The sequence below is a fragment of the Ambystoma mexicanum genome, chromosome 8 (assembly GCF_040938575.1).
Source record: "Ambystoma mexicanum isolate Mex_15411 chromosome 8, UKY_AmexF1_1, whole genome shotgun sequence".
In the NCBI taxonomy this organism is placed as follows: domain Eukaryota; kingdom Metazoa; phylum Chordata; class Amphibia; order Caudata; family Ambystomatidae; genus Ambystoma; species Ambystoma mexicanum.
The window spans coordinates 1,013,280,621-1,013,294,860 of record NC_090929.1 but is presented as its reverse complement, the minus strand read 5'-3'; the positions used below and the strand labels follow the sequence as shown (position 1 = coordinate 1,013,294,860).

General features: G+C 45.7%; 1 protein-coding gene across 7 annotated transcripts in view; it reads right to left on the bottom strand.

Annotated features, from left to right (window-relative positions):
• HSPG2 (heparan sulfate proteoglycan 2) overlaps window positions 1-14,240 on the bottom strand; it is a 1,237,996-nt gene that overhangs the window by 309,796 nt on the left and 913,960 nt on the right. For all 7 annotated transcript variants that reach the window (XM_069610942.1, XM_069610946.1, XM_069610944.1 and 4 more), the window contains one exon: window positions 13,689-13,840. In XM_069610942.1, coding sequence (XP_069467043.1) covers window positions 13,689-13,840 — 152 coding nt within the window. The remainder of the gene's footprint in view (window positions 1-13,688; window positions 13,841-14,240) is intronic.

Here is a 14,240-nt window from a genome sequence, read left to right as displayed (position 1 = left end):
TTTTCCATCAAAGTCTCTTAATTCGGAGGGCCTGATGTACAAAACAAAAGAAGATAGTTATTTTGTTCTTATAATTATATAATTTGCAGTGTCTCTCCCTGGATCCCCCTCAGCCGGGCTCAGATTCCTTTTTCATATTCAATTAGTCTCCCTCAGTCGGGCTCCGACCAATTGCAGTTTACTTTATACTTATCAAAGACTTTCGAAAGTGCACAGGGTTTAACTTGACCCGTCGCAGGACCACTTTGATACAAAGTTCCTTCCTTACAATACAATTGCCATTCAGTTGGATACCTAACAGAGACCTTCGAATGAGCACCCATGTAGCGCTGGACCAATCTGTTCACTGTATCTGATTTGGCTTTTGCCAAGTGCATTCACTTCTTTAGTTTCCACTTGTTCACGCCTCTCATCACATGTGCTTCAAACACTGTCCTTTGTGGATTTCTGCATACAATGTTGCCGCTTGCAACCTTGGTTCAAACACAAGCCGTTTCCTCTGACTCACCTGATGTGCTGTATCTACTTGCGCGGCTTTCTTGCAGGAGCCAAAGACAGTACCACAGCAGCAATCGCTCCTCCCGGCCTGGATAATCGACACAGGAGAGCCGTGGATACTTTTGATGCACAGCGTAGGCTTGTCCAGCTTCAGTTCCGGGTGTTGGGCTACTCACTTTCCAAGGCTGCTAAAAGTAACGGTTTCCAGAGGTCAACGGTATTTCACACTGAGACCCTCCCCAGTCTGGTAGCGCAGCCGATCTCTCAATGAAAAATGAAAAAGAAAAGAAAAGATGGCCACCGCCATATGGAAAAGGGGCCAAGTCCCTTTACCATGTTTATTGTGGCGGCCAGATGGGAGGAGCTACAGGACCGGAGCGCAATGCTCAGACCCCACAGGTGAGTGGAGGGGGTGGGGAGGCAACAGGCAGAGGCTCCATGTTGCCTCCCCGCAATTATTAAAAAAAGGAAGGGGAAAGAAATGCACCAACCAGCGAATGGCTTCGGGTGGCTGGGAAAATGGGCACGGATTGTGTATTCTCGCCCGCTGTTCTAGCCACCTGATTGGTTGAGACCCATTCCCTGGGTGCAAATGATAAATGCAACAAGTTTAGGGGAACCACAAAGTGGGCAAAAACAGTGTTCTACCTTACAGAAGGGAACCACAGAGAGAAGATAACATGGATAAAAGCAAGCATGAATGAACTGAGCCCCAAAATAGTGCTCAAGAAAAATGTAAACTAATTAGAAAATGTCCACATGCAGGAAGGGAGACTAATCGTTATTTACGAGCCCAGTCTAAGGTGTAGGGTACACCGTATTTGAAGACCTTTTGGTGTGCCTTAATGTTAGGGAGATTTGGCATTGTTATGCTTCATCCCCTCTCCTAGTGAGACCCCCAACACATTTTGCTGGACTTCTGGACCATTTTCAGACTTCTGGACTTTTTCTTTCAATCCTGAATCAGTGGAGCCTTTTCCACTCATTCATTCTTGTGGGCTCTGTCTTTTGAAACTCTGTTCTTTGTATTCTACCTGTACTATGGAGTGTGTCTGCTCCATAGCTCTTAAAGGCATCTGTATTTTGCTGTTGCAGAACACATCTCCTTATGGGTAGTGATGCTGGGGACCATTAGATTCCTCCTTTGAGATTCTTTTTCTCATCCTCAAGTAACCACAGTTCTTAAGGATAGAGAGATACTTAGTTCTAAAACATATAGTTCGAGAGATTGGCACACACCATCTTAGGTGAAGTGCCAAAGGGATACCTAGTATCCTCTTTCTCTCTACTCCTGTGACTTTTTAGTCACACAGACTCCTAGTTATGGCTGGTGGAAGTGGACGTATTCAACCAACTGTTGTGCAATTTTTGTACCGCAGGCTATGTCCATAACCTCGGCAGTTCACAAAGGGGCACCCAGGTGCCAACATGCGGCCTCCCTCTTCTTTTGTCACCATTACTATTGTGGTTGTTTTTTGTCAGCCCTTCTACCATTCTGGGCGGGGGATGGCTGTGTGTGTGTTTTGCCTTTGGCGTGAGCCCTAGGGTGCCCCGCCTAGGCTCCAGGGTGTCTAGGCAGGTAGGAAGTGGGGGAGGAGTATTTCACCCCCCTGACCTGTGTCTGCTCGAGTGACTGAATAGAACCAGCTCCCACTGGGGGTCTGGCTGTCCTGATTCGACAGCCAAACGTCCCTTTCTGTATATTACTGAGAGAGATTACATTGGAGTGTGTGCTAGAACTAAGGTGAGGATTCTGGAGTGGAAAGCAACTTGACCACTGGAAGCTGAAGTAACCAAAGAAGAAGACGACCAGAGACGCCTGCAGACTCTTTGCAACACCATGTAGCGACCACTGCAGCCCTGACCACGTTTTCTATCCAACAGAGGAGCTCCAAAGAGGACTCCTTCCCTTTGGCTGGGGTAAAGCACAGGGGGACAACCAGTCCCAAGACTAACTTTGATTTGAGCCATCTCCCAAGGTCCTCAGTTTCCAGAGCTGCAAAACCCCAATACCAGAAGACCTGCTGCCCATTTCAAGTGCATCGTTGTGGAAAGGCTGAATCCATCCAAATCTTTGGTGAGCCCTCAAGGACAATCCAGAGATCCACTCCAATTCGCCCAGACCCACTCAGAGTGGGGGATTGCAGCAAGCCAAGAAGTTTGAGCGGGCGAATCGCGTCCTTTGTTGGTGCTGCAGAAAAGGCACCAAAACTGCAGAGTGAACCAAGAAGTTATTGAAAGTCGTGCCCCAGGTCCTCCATCAAGACTGCTGCCGAGAGATACCGTCCATTGTCCTGCCTTCAGTCATCAGACCAAGGAATCCAGAGGTCAGGGTCCAGAGCTGCAGCGTTTGTGGAGCATCCAGCACAAACATGTTCTTCGAACTAAAAGTACTATGGGGAAAAGGGTAGTGCTTACCAGATTCCAGAAAAAGTCTCTCTCGAGTGCTTTGGAGTGCACATAGAGGTGTCCAGGGCAACCCCCTCTTGCCTCTGACTCAAGCCACTGCATGTGTCCATTTAGAAAGTTCTTTAAGAGGGTCTACAATGTTGGTTAATCCTTCTTGCATCTTCCTTCTTAGAGACTAGGAAGTATGCACAGGAACTTTTGATTTCTTCTGCTTTGCAAGACTTTAAGAAGCTACAAACTGCCTTTGAACTAGTGTTGAATGTTTTAGATTTGGAAGACTTGCTGTGCCACAAAACTGCCTCTAGAACCTGAAGCTCTACTAGGATTACACTAACCAACAGTTTTCCTTCCCAGAAATAACTATCTTATATGTGTATGCAGACTAAATACAATTACCGTATTATTTTGTGGGTGCACAGTATTACCGATAGAACTGTCAAACTCCTATAACAATTGCATGCGTTTATTAACTACCAACTAAGAAGTGACTATTTGAAAGTATTGAAAAATATATCTGTGTGTGATGGTTTATTGTGCTAAGTATTTAACATTGACTTGTGTAAATATAGTACACCTATATTTTAATATACATTCATGTGCATGTTTTTCTTTGATCTACTTTACTAGATTGGTTCAGTGTACTTGCCTACAGCTCACGCCTTGCCCTAAAGATAAGTCTTACTGCCTTGCCACTCTACCAAGGTCCCGCGTTATTACAGACTGATGCTAAGAGTTTGGGATCTACAAACCACTGGTAAAGCTTACTGAAGTCTTACTATCAAGTAGGACTTCAAGAAAACCCCCCCAACACTTAAGATTTCGGATCACCCCCATTTCATTGCACAGTACATTTTACAGGAGTGTTTCATGGGGGCTAGTCCTCCATACCCCCGTCCTACCACCCCCTCACACTTCCCACTGCCTCGATGCCCAGTATTTTAACCTTTACCCACTGTTAGGTAAGATTTTCATAATTATGACAAATCTTCTTGACCCGTCAACCCCAGAACATTTTGCTTGGACTTGGTAACTAGTTTACATTGTCCTTAGGTCAAGGGGAATCTTTTCACCCTCTCACCTAGTCTTTTACTCTTTTCATCAGTGACCTCTTTATGTCGTTCCATAGTGTATGGTTGCAGTTATAGTTTCCTATAACTTTTGGGCTCAGGCTGGGTTGCCCTTTGGGCTGCCCTGTTAATTTCTCTTTCATGTATCATATTTCATTTATAGCACGCCTATACACAAGTGTTTCAAGGCGCAACGAAGCAGGGTAGGGGAACAAGACAACAATCTTACTAGGCCCAGTGACATTGAGATTGTGCAAGTGTGGGGGGAAAGGGAGAAGTGCCAGGGGAAGGGGAGGAGGAAGTGCAAGACATAGGATCAACATCGAAAAACAGGAAGTGCGGTCAGCAGGTGGCAGTGTAGGGTTAAGGGCCAAAAAATGGGTGATAAGTGCAAGTTTTGGGGTTGTAGGGTTGCAAATACAGCCCCAAGTGCAGGGTTGCCAGGGGTCAGGGGAGGTGTGCAACTGGGAGGACAGGGACCTGGGCCCGTGATTCAGAAGGTAGTCATGTAACCAGTGCAGTGTCAGACAGGACATCAGCAAGGTACCAGAAGAGAGAAGGTAGAAGTAAATAGGAGAGTCTTGAGCTGATTCCAGAACCGGAGATGGTTCTGCTCAAGTGTCAGAGGCGCAGGGAGGCTGTTCCAGAGGGAGGCGCCAGCCGAAGAGAGATCTGCCCCCAACTTGTCGTACTTGGGTGAACTACTGTTCCCAAGTAGTAAAGAGGGATTTTCATCCCCTTTACATTTTGTATAAGTGAGCCAGCACACCCCACCGCATGTGTAGTGCTGGGGGATACAATGTATCCCCTTTCTTACTTACCTGGTAACATTTTTGTTACAATCGAGAGTTTACATGAATGGCTGGTTGCAGTGGTTTTACCTCTGACTTTCAGTCTATTACTCGCAGGGTGTTAATTCAGCCTCTGTAATGCACAGAAGTGCAACCATTTGTAACGCTCACCTGATTCCCGTAGAGGCGCCGGTCTTGACTGGGCATATACCGTATCTGCAAAGGTGATGTGTAACACACGGCTGGCTCTTTGGGCTGGACCTCTGTGCACTGTATGTCTGACTTGAAGGGTAAGATGTCTGCAGATAGAAAATATGGGATTAAGGAACTGGGTTATTGAATGTCGCTCTCTTCTTCCCTTTCTCTTCTCCTGTAGAACCCCAAAGGTTAACGCTCTCACCTTAGGTAAGTGAACGCCGTGCTCTCCATCTGCCTCGGGGCAGGGTGCTGTAACCAGTTTCTTCACTGGATAAGGGGAGCAGGCCTCTTGACTTCAGAGGACCGCTGTCCGTCGTTTACTGCACGAACGGTAAGTTTCGAGTAATTCTAATGTCTTTAAAGTCTTTAGTAATGATGTTTCTTGTTTTGCAGGGTTCCGGCGATGGCGGATGACGGGCTGAAGTGAGTTGAAGATGGAGCCCGTGTGATGAATAGAAGCGCCTGGAAGCACGTAAGTAAGCGCTTGTTGCCTGCTTCACGATGCGCTCTAACTGTCTTTTTATTTTGCAGGTACCAGTTCGGAGCGGCTGCAGGGTGCCGGAATACCCACTGGGTTAGATGTGGAAAGGAGCAATGGCACGTGAGTATTAAAGTTCCCCAATGTCTTTAAACGCACCTTGTTTTGTCTTTCAGATGCGGAATGCAGTGTGAAGACCTCCGGAGCGCACGAAGAGTAGGTAAGCCTTTGTCTTTCAGAATCCGAAATGCAGCGCGAGGCGTTGGTGACAGCCGATGGACCAGGTAAGTGAAGAGCTGTCACTGAAGACCGTAATGCTAACCTGTTCTTTCTTGTCTTTATAGGTGTTGCTGAAGACTGGATTCAGGATGGTAAGCCTTTTTCCTTAGGACCAGGATCAGATTCAGAAGACACGATGAGCGTTCTGCTGCAGAGGATGCAGAATAACGCAAAGCAAGATTCATCCATCGGGTGTGGTTTAAATAGCCTCCTGTAGTGCTTAGGTGTCTCCTTCCACAGCCACGCCTAGGTAAGAAAAGAGTTCCTGCTTTCCAGAAGAGTTCCAGTGTTCTGAATCTAGGGAGTGGCTCCTGCCCCACCCAACAGGAAAAGTAGTTCCAAACAGAAGAGGATCAGAGGCTCAACTGGCAGGCAAGTAAGCAGCATGGTCTGCTGCAGGTAAGTCCACCCAAGCATTATGAGCCCGGCGCTTCCAGCGCTGGGACTGGGCATATTTATGAGCCTGGTGCCACTGGCGCCAGGACTGGGTCCAAAAGGTCCCAATTGGGACTGGTTGGCACTCGGAACCTGGGCTATGGATCTGCTTCCAAGGGAGTTGGGAAAACCCTGACCTTTTGGAAGCAGAGATCATGACACCATTTTGCTAAAATGGTGAGGGTCCTTTTTTCACCATTTCTTGTGTGCTTGCTGTTTGAGGTCTTCCCCTACCATTTTGGGCAGGAATGACCTCAGTGGACGTTTGTCTTCGGTGGGAATCCTTTGGATTCCCCCACCCAAGCTCCATAGTGTCTGCGGAAGCAGGAAGCAAGGGAGGAGTCCATATCTCTGCAGCCCTTTCTCTTTCACCATGCCTGAAAGGAAGCCACTCCCACTGGGGAGCTGGCTGTCCCGATTGTACAGCTAGACCAACCCTTTCTGTGAAATGCAGGGAGAGAATGCAGACGTTGTGCTGTAGTTCCTGTTAAAAACTCCAAACCTGGAAGCTGCTCACAAGTTGACCACTGGAGCTGAAACCGAAGAGAAAGATGAAGAAAGGACGGCTGTAGCGATTTCCAGCGACCAGAGAGCCTGCTGTGTAACCAGAGCCTACTGTTAACCTTCCTTCCAAGCCATCTGGGGATTCCGAAAAAGAAGTCCCAGAGCCTGGTGAGACCCAGTACGCTCGAGAAGACCTGCATTTTGAGCCATCCCTTGGCATGCTGAGACCTTGCCTACCTCAATACCCTGGGACCTCGAGCCATTACACAGTGCACAGTCTTCCAAATTCCGAATCGCACTGAAACTTTGGTGGCATCCTTCTGGATCACCAGAGACTTGATTTGAATCCTTGAAGTCACCTCGCCAGATTGCTGGACCAGATTAGAGACGAGAATCCGACCTCTGATATTCAGTCTCTTCCTGGCTCCTGAAAAGGGCGCTAAAACCACAGAACCACATCCAGCCATGAAGAAACCATTGCCTGGAGTCTTCCCCATTGATCCGTGCTGCAAATTCCCTTCCTGTGTCCTGCCTTCACAACAAGAAATTCAATGAGTGGATTTTTGGCTGCAGATCCTGACGACATCCTACTGCAAACTCTTCTTCTGTGCTGAGGTACTGTGTTGGCTGGGGTATTACTTACCTTAAGCCTTTTGTGATTCCTGTGAAGCTTTGTGGGCGATTCATACGATTGGGAGCCCTCTCCTTCAGTTCACCCAGGCCCATTGCTGGAATCCCTCTGGGGTATCTTCTCTGAAGTCCCTAGAACCTTTCTACTACTCTAAAGTAAATTACTTACTTGTTTGTACAGTTTTCTTCAGGAACTCCGACTTTTCCTACATATTTGCGTATCCTGATCTGTCTGTTGGGTACTAGAGACTTAGTGACCTCCCTCCCCTTCCTGCCACCAAGAACACTCATGCTCCAAGAATAGGGAAGAACGTATAAGGTTTGGGCCTTTTGCCGAGTAAATGCAACACGTGTTTAAAAGTTACTTACTTGTAATAGAGTTGGTTTGGTAACTGTCCATCTAAAATATGAGCAGTTACAAACGTTCTTACTATCCTTTGAATGTGTTTTGCCAATCTTAAAAGTATATAAACGGTTAGTTTACCCACGTGAATTGGTCCCCCCACTTCCCAAAAGTAATGCTGTTGGCTTCACCAAACTATTTCTTTCAGAATATAAGTGTATATGTTTACCAACTGGGTCTTGCTTCTCCTGGCCTGCTGTATAGCCTGTCTAGAATACGTCTGCCTTGGTTTTACCTACCTTGAATAGCTGTGTGCCAATATTAATAAGTGTACTGTGGATGTTTACTTACCTTGGTCTGCTTTGTACAATCCTAAAATAGATAAACAAGTTATTGCTTACATTAATCTGTGTTCCACTGATCTAAAAAGCAACTAGAATAGTGTATTACAACATTAGGTCTTACTCAACTGGTATAGCTGAAAGTTATCCAGAATGTAGTATAGGTTTATACTACTCCATGAATTTGTGTTCCACTATTCAGAAAAGTATCCTGATAACAGGGTTGGTTTACTAAGTGTTTTCTTAAGTATCACTGCATAACTGACAGGGTCTACTACCCTTGAATTACTGCAAGTAATCTAAAAGTCACCTGTGGTTTTACTACCTCTGAATAGGTGCGTTGAACCATTTGTATGCTACAGGTTCTTTGTACCTTCCTACCGCTCTCTCTCTCTCTCCTAAGATAAGCCTAGCTACCAAATACTCTTGTGGTACAGCCTTATACCAAGAGTGGAGGTTTATACTGTCTCAGTTGTATGGTTTTACTAAGCCCTTAGTTGGACTTCAGAAAAACGGACCCAACGCCCACTCCACATTAACTGCAGTGAAATGGCCTGCTTCCAAATGCAGTGACATGGCTGTTGGTAAGTGAAGGGATTCAGATTTCAGTTTGCGAGTCTACGTCCCCCATGCAGATAAATGTTTGACACCAAACACTGTCAATTATGGCATTAGAATGCTGAGATGATGTGTGCCAGATGACAAAGTCTTCTTCAGCGTTCTATGATACAGTTGTTACCATTGGTATGTGGCAAATCCTTGAAAGGCCCAGCCAGATGTGCAGACCTTCATAACCCAGTTCTTGATGACAGGAACCATACTGAATCACTGGGACAAACCTCTCAAATTTCCAGGACCTTCTTGGGAGGGATACTGATTAGGTAAATATCTAGAGATTTTTTAGACAGCCCAATTGGAGGGAAAGGTTCCTTGTTACAGTCTTTAAATAATGTTTTAAAAAACAAATAGCTAGTGAAAGGCTGTTGTCTCCAAAAATGCATTATTTAGGACCAGTACTGGAAAAAAGACCCTCCCATCCATGTGTTTTTATCCTTCCAGTGACCAATCCCATTTGATACTGAAAATAGCCTACCACCATGCCTGGAGTTATATTTTAAATATGTGTAGAACCGTCATCATGAGTACAGTCCTTGCTTCAAAGTGAAGAGGGAGGAAAACTGTGCAAAGAAAAATTCTGTATAGCTTACGGTATGAACACTAGTGTGCATTTTTACTGCACCAGGCACACATTCGACAGCGAAACAAGTTTTAACAAAAAACAAAATAAACATTTTTCTTTGTGACCTTAAACCACAGCCTGACTGAATGTGACATGTTTTAAAGATCAAAATACTTTTTTTATCACACTCTCAATTCAACAAGCTCCATTTATTGCTTGAATTGAAGTGACAAATAGAACCAGCACATCTTCTAGTTTTGAGGTTAATGTGGTTGTTGGGTAAGATATACATATTTATGATAACTCTTCCTGGCCTGTGTCAACCCCAGAACCTTTTGCTTGGACTTGGTCATTATTTTACCAGTGGATTCCATTTTAATTCTCCTATCATTTCTTGGGTGAACTACTGTTCCCAAGAAGTAAAGTAGGATTCACAGGTATTGGACAAAAATGTCACCCTCATTTGAGTACCCACGCAGTCACTGTGATGGCACACAAAATGAGGGTGACATTTACTGCGTCCAAGCAGAGTGGGGGGTTTTCAGGGGTGTCACCCCCGCTCTTCCTGGGTGCAGTAATGGGGGTCGGCAGGGGTTGTGGGGGTGTCCCCCGCTCACCATTTCGGAAAGCGGGGGACATCTAAGAAAAAAAAGAAAGGCATCAGCTCCAACCCACGTTAGTGGGAGGAGCCGACACTGCAGGGAACACAGAGTACGGGCGGCACACTTCTGCGTGTGCCGCCCTAAAGGTAAGTGGAGTGGGGGGGTGTTGGGAGGGGTATTGCAGGTCTGGGGAAGTGGGCACAGTGATGCATATGAGCACTGCGCCGCGCCGTAACTGGCGTCGGCATTTTGGCCGTCGCAGTTACGGGCTGCGCAGTGATCACATAGATCCGGATTCACATCCCCTTTACATTGATTTAAGTGAGCCAGCACACCCCGCCTTATGTGGAGTGCTGGGGGATACAATGTATCCCCTTTCTTACTTACCTGGTAAAATGTTTGTTACAATCGCAAATTCACATGAATGGCTGGTGGCAGTGGTTTTACCTTAGTGACTCTTTAGTCCTATTAGTCGTAGGCTGTTAAATCAGCCTCTGTAATGCAGAGAAGGGCCACCCTTCTGCTAGAAGGGTGGGCTCCTTGTTTCACCATTTCACGTTTACTTGTTGTTTGAGGTCTTCCCCTGCCATTCTAGGTGGGAACGAACACAGTGGAAGTTTTGTATTTGGCAGAAATCCTTTGTATGCCCTGCCAATGCGCCAGAGTGTCTGATTAGGCAAAAAGCGAGGGAGGAGTCCAGAACTCTGCAGCCCTTTGTCCTTCACCTTACCTGAAAAAAATCCAGTCTCAATGGGGGGCTGGCTGACCTGATTGGACAGCCAGACCGCCCCTTTCTGTAAACTGCATGGAGAGATTGCAGAAGTTGTGCTGTAATTCCTAATAAATACTCTGAACCTGGAAGCTGCTGACAAGTCAACCACGGGAGCTGAAGCCGAAGAGGAAGATGAAGAAAAGACATCTGTAGCTATTTCCAGCGACCAGTGAGCCTGCTGTGTAACGGAGCATGATGCAACCCTTCCTTCCAATCGACCTGTGGGGTCCTGAAAACGATGACTCCTATCCGGAGGCTGGTGAGATCCACTAGTCTTAAGGCAACCTGCATTTTGAGCCATCCCACGATGTGCTGTAACCTTGCTGGGCTGCAAACCCCCAATACCCTGGGACCTCAAGCCTGAGTGCGGTGCATGGTCTTCAAAAGTCTGAATCCATCCAAAACTTTGGTGGACTCCTGCTGGATCTCAAGAGACATGAATCAAATCCCTGAAGTCTCCTCACCAGAGTGCAGGATCGAGAGAGTGGAGAGAATGCAACCAGCGACATTCCTTCATCTGGCTGCTGAAAAAAGGCACCAAATCCACAGAGCTTCGATGGCTGCTGCTGCAAGTCCCCATCCAGTGTCCAGTTCTTTTGTCTCCAGACCAAAAAAATCTGAGTCTGGGTCCTGTGCTGCTGCATCCCGAAGGCATCCACTCCGAAGATTTTCTTTTCTCCTAAGGTACTGTGTGGGCTTGGGTAATACTTACCTTACGTCTCATGTGCATCCTGTGAGGCTGAGTGGGTGATTGGTGTGGTCGAGAGTTTGCCCATACCACTTGCCCATGCCTAATACTGGAACACATATAGGGCGCCTTCTGTGAAGTCCCTGAACACTAACTCTGAAAGTGAATCCTTACTTGTTTAGGAAGATCTCCTATAGAACTTTGACTTTCCTGCAACTGAACCCCATCTCAACCTGCCTACAGCTGGCACCTAGACCACTAGGGTCCCTCTTCTGCTTCTGAGAGAACTCATGCAATAGACAAGGGAAGGACTGGATAAGAAAGGAATTGTGCCTTGAACGCATAACAAGTGTAAAGTTAGTGCTAAAGAAGTTAGTGTGGTAACTATCTCTGTGAAAGAAGAAGTTACAAAAGTGTCAAAGTTTATGCTTATCTTTGAGTTGCCTTCTGCCCCTTTAGAAAGTGTATACATTGCTTTACTAACTTTGAATGGTGTTTTCCCCCTTCTAAAAAGTAGTAAGTGCTGTTACTGTTTTATCATTGCTTAACTGAATGAGTGTAAAAGCTTGTCAATAGGGTTTACCTGCCTTGAAATACATTGTGTCATCCTTAAAGTGTAACATGTGGCTCTACTTTACCTGGTCTGCTTCATACATATCTAAAACAGTTTTCCGTTTAAACCTACCTTTAAGTAGCTGGAAGCTCCATTAAAAAGTACTTATTTATTGAATATTTGTATGGCGCCTATACAGCAGAAAGTTTCCAGGTGCCACAAGACGAAGGAGGATAAACAATATACAGTCGTACTAGGCCTTGTAACATTCGGATCATGCAAGTGCAGCAAACAGGAAGTGCACAGGGGGGCAGGTCAGGGTTAAGGTAAGGGAAAAGGAGATGCAGGAGGGAGGAGGACCCAGGGGCTGGGTAAGTGCTATGGGGAGTCTGAAAGGCAAGTGCACTACGGGACGAGTTAAGGGTCAACTAGTGCAAGGAGGGGGTGGACCAGACTCAGTAGTCTCAGGGAAGGGTGCCCGAAGGCAAGTGCTGATGGGGGGGGGAGGGCTGTGGCAGACTGCTCGAGAGAGGGACTGGCCACTGTATGACTCAGAAGGGACCAAGCAGCCAGTCGCAGCAACAGGGGGGCATTAGCAAGGAAGGGGGAGAGGGAAGAAGGAGAAAAGGAAGGTCTTGAGAAGCTTCTGGAACATAAGGAGATCCAGCTCAAGTCAGAGGGGTCGAGAGGGAAGCTCCTGCCAAAGAAAGATTTAACCCCCCCCCCGCCCCCTCCCCAACTCTCTGCTTGGAGAAACGTCTGACCTGCAGAGAGTTGGAGCTAGAGGACCAAAAGACTCCAGCAGGGAGGTATAGGTCTATAGGTCTCCCTCACCTTGATTAGCTGCTGCTCTTATAAACTTGTAACCGCGGGTTGTGCTTTCCTGAATTGCTTTGGTGGTATTCTAAAATACTTTCATAAAGTTCTTAACTTCAAAACTGTATTATACACTTCTTTAAAAGTATACTGGGCATAACTAGCTACTAGATAGCGGATAGTTATGTACCCATAGGTCAATTACTACCTTGAAATACATTGTGTCTTTCTTAAAGTGTAATTGGGTTTGGCCTTCCTTGAATTGCATAGTGCATTCTAAAATAGTTATTGTGTGTTCATACTTATAGAGTAAATTGTGGCCCTTCCAGAAAGTATGTGTGTTATACTAGCTCTGAATTGGGGTCCAAAAAGTAATGTTGCAATGTGTGTACTTGTAACAGGGTTGGTTTATTATGTGGTTTCATAACTGAGTGTCACTGCGTGACTGACAGCGCAACTACCCTTGAAATACTGATTGTATTCTAAAGGTATATCTAACCTGGTCTTATTCCCCAAGAATAGTATATTTCTACCCTGAATGTATAACCTTAGGTTTGACTCACATTGACATGTTTCTTGGTCCTCTAAATAAGGTCATACCTTGGTTTGCATACCATAGGTATGGAGTTGTTTTTTATGGTTGTGTTTATACGATATTAGAGTACTTACTTATCAAAGAATTTTGTTGGTCTACTTGTATTTGAACTAAACCCTTTATTTAAACAATACATTGTGTTTGTGTTTCTTTGGACCATATGTATACTGCAATTTCTTTGCACCAAACTACAGCCCTCTCTCCCTCCTAAAATAAGCGTTGCTACTCTGTCTATGCTACCCCCATCCTCGGGTGGTACAGCCTTATACTAAGAGTGGATTTACGCACTGCCTCAGATGTATGCTACTATTACGTTTTGTTAAGACGTTTTGACTTGTACATATTGATTAATTTTATAATCGCAACTAAATTACTTGATTTGTTAAGGTCTTTTGATAATGCATGCAGCTTTTTAAACTCATTTGCTTTGATGGGAAATTCTTTTGAAGTCCCATCCGAAAAAATTGACCATCTCTTGAAAGCCTTCAGCGAGTTTCGACAGTACATACCTGGTGATTTGGAGAAAGCGCTCCTCCGGCCCTAAGCCATGTGACCACTGGTCGGTGCTGGCCCTCAACAACGCAATTCAACTCCACAGTTTGTCCCTCAACAACGGTGTCTTGAGATGACTCGATCCTTATCGGGAGAACGATGCCAGAGTCTGGAAAGGTCAAGAGGGAGAAAGTCGCTACAACAAACGCATATGATTCAGCTCAAAGAATAACTTGACAGTTCTCAGATTAGCCTCCTTGTGCACACCACAATCATAATCCATTCAGAACATACACAGCCATAAGAGGCCTTTGTGTAAAATATACCATTAATCCTGGGTCCCGTGGGTTTTGTTAGGATGAGGATGGAAGGCTGAGGAGTTTATTAGGGTTGGATGTATTGGGGTGATTCCCATTCAGTTAGTAAAATTAAAGGCTAACCGTCAAAGAGCAGAGGGACAAATAATATTTGTGAAATCGTTAGAAAGGCCCAGTGGTCATAACCCAAAATCGACCATATAGTGCCGGCGATGGCTGACCAGTTAAAAACTCTCAGGAGCAAAGTAGAAC